This window comes from Caloenas nicobarica, chromosome 5, assembly GCF_036013445.1.
Source record: "Caloenas nicobarica isolate bCalNic1 chromosome 5, bCalNic1.hap1, whole genome shotgun sequence".
NCBI lineage: Eukaryota > Metazoa > Chordata > Aves > Columbiformes > Columbidae > Caloenas > Caloenas nicobarica.
The window spans coordinates 17,296,418-17,311,099 of NC_088249.1; the positions used below are offsets into that span (position 1 = coordinate 17,296,418).

The 14,682-nt window shown below is 36.8% G+C and overlaps 1 protein-coding gene across 2 annotated transcripts in view; it reads left to right on the forward strand.

Annotated features, from left to right (window-relative positions):
* Nucleotides 1-14,682, forward strand: part of RPS6KA5 (ribosomal protein S6 kinase A5) — an 85,799-nt gene that overhangs the window by 5,329 nt on the left and 65,788 nt on the right. Inside the window, exons 1-2 of one of the 2 annotated variants that reach the window (XM_065635292.1) lie at nucleotides 5,858-5,914; nucleotides 6,474-6,535. In XM_065635292.1, coding sequence (XP_065491364.1) covers nucleotides 6,514-6,535 — 22 coding nt within the window. In that variant the 5' untranslated portion in view covers nucleotides 5,858-5,914; nucleotides 6,474-6,513. Of the gene's footprint in view, nucleotides 1-5,842; nucleotides 5,915-6,473; nucleotides 6,536-14,682 lie in introns of those variants that run through there. The other variant, XM_065635291.1, reaches the window with a different exon arrangement.

Here is a 14,682-nt window from a genome sequence, read left to right on the forward strand (position 1 = left end):
CTTTAAAAAATCTTCTGTATTCTAGGAATTTATTGTTACTTCTGATACTTGATTATGATAAGCTTTGATAATGAAGGAGAATGACTATTGATCATTTATTTATTTTCCCTCAGGCTTTGGAATCTAACAAACCTGGTCAAAATGATGTGTAAAATGGTCTGGTGCCATTGCTCATTTTGCTCTCATTGCTTCAGTGATATTCTGTAAAATGTCTAATATAAATGAAGACTATTAGTCACAGTATTAATTGTCAGCCTGTTGTTTAACTTTGTTCCAGTGTATTCAAATGTGATTGTTTAAAAGCTCATGTTGGATTCCACAAAAGAGTTAGACTTATATACCACTTCAGTGCACTTTAGGATGTTATTCAGGAGGCAATTCAGAAAACGCTTGCCAGAATTGCTTACACGCATGAGAAAGCCAGGGTATCTGAGGGTGTGATTTGCAGTTGTATTCTTCATGTAAATATTTCCCTTGGATCCCTTTCGTTGCTTGGCATCACTTGATATCTTATGGTAAACATTCTTTCATTCTTTCTCTCTTTTTTTTTTTTTTTCTTTTAACCATTATACAGTGCTAATGATGAGGTGCAAGCTCTGCTAGGATTTCTTTGCTTCTGACTCATTCTGTAGATAGGCAGATGACCTGGTTTATGAAGGACTTGGGTTACACGCACTCACTTCATTTGTTTTTGTGTTTTGTTCTGGGCTCTATTGTGACTGTTTCCTCTTTCCATTTTTTTGTTGACATCTGTAAATATTTTATGCTGGCTTGGACAGATGGTTATAAAAGCTTTACCCGAGAGAGGATAGTTCTGAAGGTAATTCTTGTTTCCTGGTTAATGTCTGCATAAACTAATACGTGAATACCTTCCGTCAACATTTAAAGTGTCAGTAGCTCTTCCTTTGTTGGTTAAATTTATCTACATTCTGTTACTTTTAACACTGTGTCCAAAGTGCTTGTTTTTGAATAAAGTGTGTTTTTTAAGTCTTATACTGATTTCTGATGATAGAGAAGACCAAAGTTGATTTATATCATGTACTTAGGTATAATTTCTTTTTTGAAAAGGTATACACAATCTTTAGGTATCTGTTATTTTGGTCTGTTTCAACTCCGTTCAGCATTAAATTATCTATAGCGACTTCATTCATTAGCATCTTGCTAATTTTGTTTTTTTGGCTATTATGTGATGTGTAGTGTTACTGCGTATTAAGTTTCTAGTTAACCATGGAGGTGCTTCTAGGTTGAGTCTTGGTGACCTCAGAGTGATCTGACACTACTGACAAACCTCATAGAAAAATCACCTCTGTAACAGCGAAAGGGTTACTGCTGATGAATGCAAATGGGTCTTAACATGGAGCATTTTCAAATTTATACTATTGCGAGTCTGGATCGTTAATCTCAGATGCCTGTGCTTTTATCTTTATTTGAGCTTCTGATGTGCAAATGATAACTTTGGTGGGATAGCCTTCTGCAGCTTCAGTCTATTTTCCTAATGGTAATGATAATTTCCTGTCATGTTTCCCACAGCATTTCATGCTTCTGAATTTCCACTTACTGTATTCTGCTTAGCTAGTACTTCAGAGGTCTGTCATCTTCTTTGGCTTCCAGGCCTTCTAGAATGGGATCAGCAGCTTTGTGAGATCTTGAATATTTTTCTGTTTCAGATGGTCTTCTCCTTAAGCATCCAATATAGAGAATGAACAGTTGTCACCTCAGTTATCTTAGTTGTGATCCTGGAGTTCGGAGTAATGTGAATTGCATTTGCTCTTCTTTGATATGAGTTCAGAGCTGTCTACATGTTTAATTTTTGCTCTAAATTGAAGTAAAAATGGGACTAAGTGGATAGTGCAAAATTACAGCTTATGTTGAAACAAGTACATAATAGTTCAAACTAGGTGTCACTCAGCTTTTTATTGTGTAACTTCATGGAAGTGAGAAAGGTCTTACTAATGTTACTGAATGTGGAACAGAAGTTAAATTGAGTTTATGGTACATTTTGGATTAATAGATTGAGTTTAGGACTTGATCTCTTTTTAGGACTATAGCCAGCACTACAAATCTTCACTGTGTTACTGGAGATGTAGTGTTTTTCTGTATTCCACTCTCTCAATCTGCCTATTCAGTTCCAAGAACATGGCAGAATTAAATGACTGTTTTACTTTCTAGAAGGATGTTTAATTGAGAAGATTTCTGCTGACAGCTCTTAAAGGATGTGAGATGGTAAAACCTTTCTTGAGTACTCCATAATGGAAGATCCAAATCAGTGGATTTCTCAGTGAAGAATTTCTTCTCACTCTGAATTCAGCACTCACTTAGCTGGTATCCAGAGAAGTTCTGTGTCCTGAATCTCTTCAGTGACATCTGCTGCTTCATCAAAACTGTGGGCATTGTAGCCCTGGTCTATTTAAGATGGTCCCTGACTCCTACTGTCCCTGGCAGGAAAGACACTGCTTTGAAACTGCGTAAAGAGTATGTAATATGTAATATTAAGTTGCTTCAAGACAGACTGCTTTTGGACTGTGACATGATGTGTTCTAATCATAGAATCATAAAATCACAGAATAGTTTGGGTTGGAAGGGACCTTCAAAGGTCACCTCGTCAAACCCCTCTGCAATGAGCAGGGACATCTTCAACTAGATCAGGTTGCTCAGCACGTTGTCCAGCCTGGCTTTGAACATCTCCAAGGGTGGAGCATCTGCCACTTCTCTGGGCAACCTGTGCCAGTTTTTTGGCACCCTCATTGTAAAAAAATTTCTTCCTCACATCTAGCCTGAATCTCCCCTTCTTTAGTTTAAAACCATTATCCCTTGTCCTGTTGTAACAGACCCTGCTAAAAAGTCTGTTCTCATAGACCCCTTTTAAGTACTGAAAGGCTGCAATAAGGCCTCCCTGGAGCCTTCTCCAGGCTGAACAACCCCAGCTCTCTCAGCCTGTCCTCACAGCAGAGCTGTTCCAGCCCTCTGATCATTTTTGTGGCCTCCTCTGGCCCCTCTCCAACAGGTCCATGTCTTTCCTGTGCTGAGGGCTCCAGAGCTGGATGCAGGACTCCAGGTGGGGTCTCACCAGAGCAGAAGGGCAGAATCGCCTCCCTCGACCTGCTGGCCACTGTTCGTTTGATGCAGCCCAAGATACAATTGGCTTTCTGGGCTGCAAGTGCACATTGCCATCCAGTCTTTCATCCACCAGTACCCTGAAGTCCCTCTCTGTGGGGCTGCTCTCAATCTCTTCATCTCCCAGCCTGTATTGATACCGGGGGTTGCCCTGATCCAGGTGCAGGACCTTGCCTTGTTGAACCTCACGAGGTTCACATGGGCCCACTTCTCGAGCTTGTCCAGGTCCCTCGGGATGGCATCCCATTTCTCAGGCCAGGTCACCTACACCACTCAGCTTGGTGGTGTCTGCAAACTTGCTGAGGGTGCACTCGATTCCACTGTCTGTGTCATTGATGGAGATATTAAACAGTACTGGTCCCAGTATGGACATCTGAGGGACACCACTTGTTACTGGTGTCTATCCAGACATTGAGCCATTGACCACTGCTCTGTGGGTGTGACCATCCATCCAGTTCCTCATCCACCGAACAGTCCACCCATCAAATCCATACCTCTCCAGTTTAGAGAGAAGGATGTTGTGGGGGACTGTGTCACAGACTTTGCAGAAGTCCAGACAGATGACATCTGTAGCCCTTCCTTTGTCCACTGAAGTAGTTACTCCATTGTAGAAGGCCACTGGTTGGTCAGGTAGGACTTGCCCTTGGTGAAGCCATGCTGGCTGTCTCCAATCACCTCCCTGTCCTCCATGTGCCTTAGCATAGCTTCTAGGAGGATCTGTTCCATGATCTTCCCAGGCACAGAGGTGAGGCTGACAGGTTGCTAGTTTCTGGGGTCCTCCTTTCTACCCTTTTTAAAAATAAAAATAAATTAAAAATCATATTATTTAGACACTTACTGCTGACTTCAGCAATGACTGTGGTGTAGCACTAGCTACAGTATTTGTTCTATTTGCAGTGAAAATAGTACAATAAGCTTCAGTTCAACTCCCGTGGTGGATATTGCCTCGTTGGTTTGTTAATGATTCTAGTACTGTCTTGCCTAGTACATGTTATTAAAATGGAACTGATCACAAAAGTAATAATAATCTTACTGTGCTGTGGTGGTGGGTTTTTTCTGTGGTCTGTTTGTTTTTACATTTGATATTAGGATAGCTTGTAGATTCCCTCAGATTTGCAAAAAGACATTGTCATGTGTACTTGTGTTTGTACAAGAAAAAACCTTGAAAGCTGTTTTAGACTTTTTGATATCTCAGTAATTTCAAGGGGTCTCTCTGTACTTATTCCAAATTTGACTAATCACTTGTAAAGATTAATGATAAGAGTTTAAAAATAATATTTTAGGTGAGATTTCATCTGTGCCTTGCATGACAGCACTCATGTTACCTTATCCCAACTAGATGCATTTTGTGTATGTGTACAGATTCCTAGGTCTGGATCAAGTCACAAATTTGCTTTTTCATTTATTTAATGTTTGGATTTTTTCGTACTTGTTCCTCCTTTGCGGACAGATGTCTTTCTGAAGCTTTAAGTCTTCTGTTGGCTTTGAATTGTTGAGCTAATGCAGTTCTGTGAATGGAGATTAACTATACATTTTGATAATTAATCCAGAAAGCAAACTGCCTTGATAAAGTTTTGTAGAAATATCAAACCAAATGAGAATTTCTGTTGAACATTGTAAGTTGATTTCAGCATCTCCTATCAAATAGAGTGTTCTTTTGGTTGAGATCTTTGTACTTGAAATCTGTGGTGCTGCTATTATAGAAAGCTTCTTGCACATCTTTCCTAAGCTTTTTTTTTTTTTTTTAATTAGCCTTTAGATATATAGTTTGGCTTGAAGTTGCTCTTTGAGAGGCATTCTTTTAGCAGCCATGCCAGTTTATGCAGCTCTTGCTGCTGGATGCTTCATCCTTAATTGTGTTAATAAAACTGCTATGCAGATGCTCATTAAAGTGGATCAGGGAACTGAACTTGGTTAAGAATAATCAGAGTGACTTTTCTGCCTTACTGCTTTTAACCTGGATCAATGAAAGATGGAAAAAATGGGAACTGCGTAAAGCTTGCTTTTAGCAGCTTATAAAAGAAAAACAAAACAAAACCAAACAACCCAACAATAACAAATCAACCCACCACAATTAATTTCTTAAACAGGACTCTTCACTTCCCTGGTTAGAAAAAATACCCATTAGACAAAGAAAGCACTCAAAGTGGTATAGAGTTGTGTAAATGTAGAACCTCTTCCTCCTAAACTGTGCAACAACTGAAATAACTTTGTAGCAGCTTAGGTTTTTCCGCACCTGTGGGCTCAACCTCTTTCCTGCTTGATAATAGTGGAGAGTCTTTGTAAGTTTTGAAATCCTATGTTAAATGCATGGTTATTTGAGCTCTGCTTATGTCATCGCAAGCACCATATAATCCAGGAACATGAGAGTATTTGGGGTGCTAGGGCTCATGGGGTGACTGGACTGCTTTCTTTACAGGTTACAGACAAGGTGAAACTAGACTCTTTTCAGAGGTGCACAGTGATACGACGAAAGATGATGCATACAAGCTAGATAGGCTTCAATTATTATTCTGTGATTTTTATACCTCCGAGGATGCCAATGGCAGGAAGAAAATTGTTCTCCTTTGCTTTTTGAGTTAAAAGAATACAATATGCAACTGGAATGTCCTTTTAGTGCTGCTTGTTTCGTTCATCTGCTAACTTGTTTTTACTGAAGCTATAGTAATATGTCAGAATGATGTTTTAGTGTACTACGTATCTGACGTGAATTTTTTTTTCCCTTCAGCAAATTTGACAGGACATGCAGAAAAGGTTGGCATTGAAAACTTTGAACTCCTGAAAGTTCTTGGAACAGGGGGTAAGATGCACTATTTTCTAAATTGAATGTTGGAAGTGTTACTCTTAAGTATTGTTTTGTTTTCTAGCTGAGGTTTTGGTAATTTGAACGTTCTTTAGGAAGATCTATGACTTTTGTATTACATAGCATAATTTTATTCACCTTTTTCTCACAAATATTTTGCAAAAGTGGAGGCAATGTGTTCTAGTTTACAGTGCATTTGAAGATGTACTTTTTTTAAAAAAGGAAAATAAATGGCTTGAAATTGGTGACAATTTAATACAGTTTGTGCAAAATCTGATCTAAGTTAAGGCATAATCTTCATAACATCATTAAATTTTCAGACTATGTTTTCATGAATTTCTGGAAAAAAAGCAGTAGAGTTAATACACTATTGAATAGTGTATTCTTCTGAATACTCTTTAACTATATGTTTTAGAGTTGACATTGGCTCTAATAGTCTTGCAAAAAACTATAAATGTTTTTCTCCTTTGAAGGGACACACACACCAGCCTGTACACAGACCAAAAGTAATGGCTTTTATTCTTCTTAGTGTGTTTATGCATTTTTTTTTTGCCAGTGTTAACATCAGATGCAGTGTTGAGTAGATTGGGATAATCATGAAGGTGGACTATCATCAAGGTCTGTAGAAGTTATAAGTTTTGATTTTCACATTTAGCTGTCATACGGATTCTTTCATAAATTCATTAAGCCATGAAATCACCTGAGAGTATATTTTTCTGTTTCTGAAGTATTATTTTTTTTTGTATTTAAATTTAACACGCTTAACAATTCACCCCTTGGTGTTAAATTATAGTAGTTAGCGGTAGAGGCAAGGAAGCTTTAATATTCATAGATATATGTTGCATATTCATAGGTAGAAGCAGCTAAGCTGCTCTGAAATGGTCAGTATTGGTCTGAGTGGGGTAGAGAGAAATGAAATTACTTATAATTACGCATTTATGTGAGGATGTCTTTCTCCTGCTGATAGAAACATTGACTGGATTTTTAATTGTATGTGTGTGTATCTGAAAGCTAGTCTCATACCTGATTTTTTTATTTTTTTCCCTTTTTCCTTGCCACTTCCACTAGTCTGAGATCACCTTAATGTTACAACTCTTGCATTTGGAATATAAAGTAAGTTTTGCTGGTTTCACAAGTGTCAGTCTTCAAGTTCAGACTGGTAGTAGCTTGACCTCCTTCTACTGTCTTTAGGCAGTACCTCTGAAATAGCCCTTTTGCTGCTCTTAAACTGTGTCTGTCATTCATTACTACCTTCCATGCCCTGTCTTCTTCATGAACAGTATTAGCCAAATATTCATTACCCAGGATGCTCTTAATTATAGCAGGTAGTCCTTAGGCTCATAGTGCAAAGCTATCCTATTCATTCAGGTTAATAAGGTAATTTTTGAGTGACCCCTTTCAGAAAAGGCTATTTCAGTGCATTGACAGTGGGATTGACAGTGTGCATATGTGTGAAGAAAAAGCAAGCTGAGAAAGCATGCCTGTCATCATCCTGCTCTAGTAGTCACTTTGCTCCAGAAACATCTTCTGTCTTCGTAGACTTCAAACTGACTTGGTAGACTTCAAGAACAGAAAGATTCCTGCAGACTCTAGGAATCCTGAAATGGCATTTGTAGGAAGAGTAGTACTTTTTTTTTTTTCCCAAGGAAATGCTAGTTGCCCCTTTTAAATATGTAATTTCAATCACAGCCTGAGGTTCTTGCTGCAGAAGTCTAGACCATCAGGGAAGTCAAGAAGCTCTGTTCAGCCTTAAGCGTGTCACAGCTAAGACTAGTGCCTTGGGTGTGTCAGAGGTTGTTGCTTGCCAATTGCTGGACAGAGTTAAATGCCAGTGACCTGATCAGAATGGAGCTGGCTCGGTTTGCTTTTGGGAAAGGGACTATGTGTGAATTGGCAGTGTTTGCAGTAACAAGGAATCACTGAAAACAGAACTGGAATGGACTTGAAGAAGTCCTCTAATTGCTTGGCCCAAGACACAGTCAGTTATACCTACATCATCCCTGACAACAGTTCATTCTGAAAAGCCTCCAGCAGTAGAGATTCAGCAGCCTTCCCAGATGATGTTCTGAGGCTGTTTAATTTCCCAGCCTGAGAAGCATAATGCAGACTGCAATAAGTAAAAATCCCCTCTCATTCTTGCAAGAGGCTTCTGAAGGAACATTATTTCACAATAGGCTATATATTTGTTAAAGCATTTCTTCTGTAAATATCATCCAACAAAATTTTGATGCAGCTCTGACAAAATCTTCACTTTTAGTATATTTCTGATTGTAATAGTCGAAAGAGTTTCTGTGTCCTTTTCATTCACTTGACAGAGCAGAAGGATCATTTAAGACAAGTCTGCAATAGGAGCCTGCTATTTCAAATATTTCTGACTTATGTTACTGTGATTATCGACAGTTTTCTTTGTTTCTTCTCATTTGGGTAAGATGATTCTGAAATGTTCTACTATGAAATAAGTTTTTGTAAGTATTTGGCCTACTGTTACAGAACCACAGAGAACTTGTACACATTGACTCTGCTGTTAGTTTAATAACATGCAAGCCCCTTTGTAAAAATTTAGTTTTTAGGAAGTTCTAGAACTACCTTGTCAATAACAAGAATTGTTGTGCAAAGGCTCCATCTTAAGTATGGAAAACCAACTTAAATGCTGTAGACCTTGCCGTATCTCCTGCATGTGAAAAGTCTGGGGCTATACGTTCAGTTATTTAGCTATCTTACTGACTCTGTGTCTTTCCTGTGCAATGTACTTTGCTTTTTTCTCCACAACTTCGGTAGCAGAAAGATTATTTTTCAAAAATTTCATAAGACACTAACCACCTGTGAGCATGCAAACGTTGCTACATCTTCTTAAGTGTGTTGTGTCATGAGTTGCAGGGTCCTGTTTAGGCCTGCAGCTTTTTGTTCTTATACTTGAATTGAGGTTGGAGGAATGAGTATGACTACTCTGACTTGTCAGTTTTTGTACCAGAGTATATTTTTACTTGGGGGAATGAGAAGAAACAAAACTGTCTATAATCACAGTAACATAAGTCAGAAATATTTGGAATAACAGGCTCCTGTTTTAGACTTGTATTAAATGATACTGTGCAAGAGTGAGGCCTCATTGAGAACTGGTACTCTTGTGCAAAACTACTCGTCTGCACTTCAGTTGTCATCCTTTGGCTTCCTCTCACAAAAAGGTGAGGAAAAAGTTCAGAAGACATTTGCATGCCTTCTGTGTTGATCACTAAGAGTCTTAATTTTCTTGTTTTGTACTTTTAATTCTGCTAGAGTAAGAAAGGAAATATTTTCTTCAATGTATGTCTAATTTTTATCTATGGATAGTTGCCAATCTAATTATGGTGAAAGCTAGGTATTGTCCTTCTAATCAGAAATGGCCTGTTTACTAGGTTGCAAGTTACAAGTGCTTATTAGATGCCCTTTGCTTTTCAGACAGAAAAAAAAGTGATAAGTTCACTATTTCAGAAATCTGAAATATATACGAAGTATTTTCAAGTGGGGTTGTGTTGGGGGGGTGGCATGTTTGTTTGTGGTGATTTTTTTTTTTGGTGGTTGTTGTGTTTGTGTGGGGTTTTTTTTTAATTTTTTTTTTCCTCCCTTTGTTTTTAATTGGGGTCTATGGGAAAGGCAGGGTGATTCCTGGGATCTAGAGATCTTTCTAAACAGCCATTGTATCTTCATTTGTAACTTAATTATGGGCAGGATGATAAGAGAGAGCCAAGGGGTTTTTTGGTTTTGAGGCTTTTTGACAATTTTGAGAACTTATCTGTTTGCTTACACTAGTAAATTCTATGAAGTTGAAGATGGGGCTGAGGGTAGAGGTCATCACAAAAGGTATGCTCTTGGTTTTTTAGGAGCAATTTAAAGAAAAATAAGGAAGATGGCATCTGATGGCTACTGTGTACATGTTGCTGTGTATTTTTAGGCAAGAACTATCTTTACTCTGACAGTGAAAGCTTGATCCTGGTGTGAGCTTTTGGGTATTACTGACATTACTGTAATATAGCTAATGCTAAATAAAAGCTGTGATGCTGTTTTAAAATTCTTCACTGGGGAGTTATGCAGCATGCAAAGTGTTTTTAAAAGATCTGGTACTTAAATGGTCTACAATAATGCAAGGCAGAATATATTGAAACCTCACAGTCATATTAAGTGATGACTGTAGATGCTATTTTAACTAATTACGATATTTTAAATACAGTCTGCTATGAAGCAACTTGAATAACTAAAGAAGATACTCAAAATATGTTAAATGGTACCTTGCTTAAGTATATGCAATAGTGGTAGTTTTGTATAGACTTGGTGGTGTTTTTTTTCAGGCAACAGCAGTGAAGGTTTGCTTAAATCTTCATTTTTAAGTTCAATTTTTTAAAAAGACCAAAAAAAATTAGTAGAAATAGTATCCTTGGGTACTGATGTTTCTCCTGCGGAAGTAATTTTTTTGTGATAACATTTTCATGCTATGACTTAGTGTAATTTCATAGTTATTTTCTTTAATTTGCCTTTTTTTTTTCTTTCTTGCATTCCTTTTTGTCTGGTTTGTTGTTGTACATGCTTTCTCAATTGGAAGCATGCTTGTTATATTTTGCTTTTTGTTGTTAAAAGAATATCATAATACACACGTTCCTCTTTTCACCTGAGTCTCACAGGAAAAGACAAGGAAGCAAAAACTTAAGTTAGTACCCATTTAATCTGAGTTGAATCCTTTTATGTTGCATTAAGAGCTATTAATAGAATATATTTCCCCATTGAAGAAATAAGTAAAACAAAATACATGACGCTATGCCATGGTTAATAAAGCTATTAATAAAGCACTTACTGCTCTGGGAGCAAATTATTGCTTACTCGACTCCTCTGACTTGTGTGTGTTCTACTCAGTATATACTTTCTGAAATTCCAGTCTCTTTTTGTTTTCATTTAAGTCCTTTTCTCCTGCTGTTTCTGTGTAGCCTTGCTAATTTGGAATTTTCAGATTTCCTGTCTATTGAATTGACGTTTCCAGCTGCCCCTTCTGTCTAGTTAAAGCTTTTTTTCCTGTGACGTAGAAAGCCAGTGTCTATTCTATATAACACGGTTACTTTGGGAAGCAACTAGATTACTTTGCTGTAGAGCTGCTAAGGAAACAACAAGAGGACGTGGCTGTGTTGGTTTATGTGTGCCCACTTGGCTTACTTATTCTTTGTAAAGGTGTTTTTAAAACAAACAATAAAAATTGTAGAGTGCATTCCAGGTCACACATTTTTCTACACATAGATGATTCCATTTTTTTCTACTCAACTGTTGTTTCTTCTGATTTTAATAAATGCCACTTTCATTCAGTCTTTCAATTGTGCTAAAGAAGAGATAATACAAGTGGTCCCTGAGCATGTCCCCTAATAGTCTGGTCTACTAATTGAACTACAGTCCACTAATGAAGACAAAAAATAATTAGAAATAAGAATATACCTGCCATATAGAAAAGAGACTATTTTATACGTGATGTTTTGCAATTTAGTACTTATATGGGAGGGATATTCTCCTTGTATGTGGAAGATATTACATAAAATGTAAAGCATATATTCATATGAAGGGAAGAAAATTGGTAGGATTAATGTCAGATTTAAGTAAACACCTCAAAAAGCTTGTCATACAAGAAGGCATAATGAAATTCCATCTAAGAGGTCGAAGTATTCTGATAAAGACAAGACTATGAAATTGTTAGAACTTTCAAAACATATTGAAGAAAATACAAAATAATATCTCAAAAGGAGGAGAAAGAAAGAAGTGGGCTTACTGTGCTCAGGAGAGTGAGCCAAAATTAGGGAATGTCTAAAAATAATTCCAAACTCCAATTAATGTTTTACTTCAGTTTCTGCTGAGGACAGCCATGATGAATACTAAATGGTAGGTGATATGGCTAACTGGAGAGAGAGTTTGGAAATAGGAAATTATTTTTCTGTACAAGGAGCAGACTGAAAAGAGAGGACAGTGTTCAATCTGAGAACCTGGTCAAATTTGTCCTGTTCATCCACCAGAGAATTTAGAAAGAATCTGGACATGAGATTGGAGATCAGTAGCAGATTCTCACTGGAACTAATGACAGGGGTGGTTGAGTATAACTGTAGAGAAGAGTAAATGCAATCCTACATTTAAGAAGGAACAAAGGAGGTAAGATGTTAATTGTTCTGACTTCATCTGACTCCAGCAGCAATTCAAAGCAATTTTGATGAAAATAATTTACCTTAATTATTGTGATAACTAAAAATGAATGGCATGCTTATCTGGTGATAGATTGTCTTACGTATGAAAGCCTTCTTCTAAAAACTTACTTTTAAAAATAAAAAAAATTAGGAACGTATTGCCTGCCATACCTTTTTACTGTAATAACTTTTTTTTTTAAACTTAAGGTAAAAAAACAAAAGAAGCACACAAGCAAAATGCAGATAGAGCATACATTTCGAGATGTAATTTACCCTCTCCTGTCACTTTCTGCCATTCTTATTATGTCTCACTTGTTTAATAGGACAGTTCTTGTTCTTGGGGAAATAACAACATTGAAAAAGGTGCATTGAAGATTCTCGCCTATCTAATATTTAAGTGAAGATGACGAAGAATGTCTCATTTTCATAGTTTGGTGGTGGACAATTAAAATGCTTGTTCAAAATACTAGCATTTGATCTTTGTTAAGGTTTTTGCTTGACTGCTTTTTTCCCCATTTTTAGCTGCTAGAGCTATGTGCCTTTCTGACACTGCTGCATCCCAAATTTTAATTCATATGGCCAGATACCTGCACAGTGAGAGTTCTGCCTCTAAATTCTTTAGGAAGATTAAATCTAATGTAAGACTATTTTAACAATAAAAAGTGCAGAGGAAAGAGGTCATTAGGCATATATCATGCAAGAATACAGTGAAGTTTATTGAAATCATTAAATATTTGTTGCCTCCGAGCCTTTTCCTATTGTTGTCTCATTATTATTCTTACACTAAGAGTAAAAAAGTAATTTAAGACCTGTAGCTGATGTTAACTCTTGAAAGCATTACTTTAAAATGCTCTGTATACAAATGTCAAGTTTTGATGGATTTAGAAGTCTGCATAAACCATCCTTTGTGTGATAATAACAATTGCTTGCCTTTTTCTCCATAAGTTGGCTGGCATGATGCAATGGCTTAATGTGCTTGCGTTTATACAGAAAGGATTAAAAAAAAGCAAAGAATACTTCATATTTTTAATTAATTGTCTTTCAGCAAGTGTGTATGCTGGAATATTCTAATGACTTGCTGAATTGTTACTTAACGATGGTGTGTATTACTATGAATGTGTATTCATGAAAAAGGCAGTGGTGAAAGGAAAGTTTAACCAGCAATTATATTATTCTGCCTCACAAATTAAGTGGGAATTTAGTATAAATTGCTGGTATGAAATCTCTTATTCATCTTACTGGCCCGATATCCATATCAATCTGCATTTGAGAATTGTTTTTTTATTTAGTTCAGATTTTTATTTCTCTTATTAAGCTGCGAGGTCAGTCTAACCTAGTTTATGTATATGTGTATATATATCTAGCATGTATTATATAGTCTTCTAGTTCTTCCATCATTCAAAATACTTTTAATGCATTTTGGGGGGTATTGAGTGACCGTATGTGTTTCTTTACGGGGGATATATTGTTGGCTAAATATTTCTGCCTTGGAAATAGTTGAGATATGCGTTAGATTTTGAGAATAAACATTAAGAAGTGACTTTCTGAGAAATTCAAAAAAGCTTTTCTGAAATAAGATCATCAGGTCAGGGTATTCTTGCAATTAGCTTATGTGCCTTCTCCTTGCTGCCACTCAAATGAATTACTTTTGCCGTGTTGTCTTTTAAGTAGATTTCTTGTGATATCAGGGGTTCTGGTGTTGAGTATATCATGAGTCATTTGATTAAAATAGTGCTACTTAAGATTTATTCTCATCAAAACTGTTGAGAACCCTCATCATTCTGTCAGTCTTTTCAGATTTCTGAAGAAACGATTTGTACCATGGTAAAGCTCTATGTTGCAAATTCTTCTATGATAACACTGCTATGGTTTCTAGAGATTTCCTTACAGCTGTTGCACTTACCGATAATTTTCTCCGATGTTTTATGAAAAGCTGTAGTAGGTGCTGTTAATGTACTGCTAGCATTCTGCCACTTAAGATGCATTATTGTATGTTTTTATAAAGTGTGTTTAAAGATACAGATAGCCAAGTGTTAAGATCTAGGGGCTTTTGTTGAATTTAGCTTCACTTAATGTTCTCCAACATTTCTGATAAAACTGTTTCCTGGACACCTAAGGAAACCCTCGTTTCATGCTCTAGACTGGGCTTTGCAGAGAGGCACAAGGAAGTTCAATGTCAAGCTCCAGTTGAAAACTGGTAAAAACTAGGACTGCTCCCTTAAGTGGTTGAAAAATGCCAGCTAAGGCCATTCTTCACCTTGGTTTTGTTGTCTGTTAGTAGAATGCAGAAGTGTTATCTACTCTTTTTGATAAGTAACTCCTTAAAAAGACGTATTAATAAATACTACTTTTTGAAGCAGCAATTTTAAACCAGTGCTCTCTGTAGTAAGGGTCTGTTTTTCAGATGCTGAAAATAATTTAACATTTGAGATTGGAAAAACAGATGAATAGCATTAAAATTGTGCATATGCGTAACATTATTACTGTGGTCACAATATTATGGTCTGTACAGCCTTGATATAGATCACTTGTGTCTGTACATCATGACAGGATTTATGGCCCGTGCCTATTTTACTAAGGTAA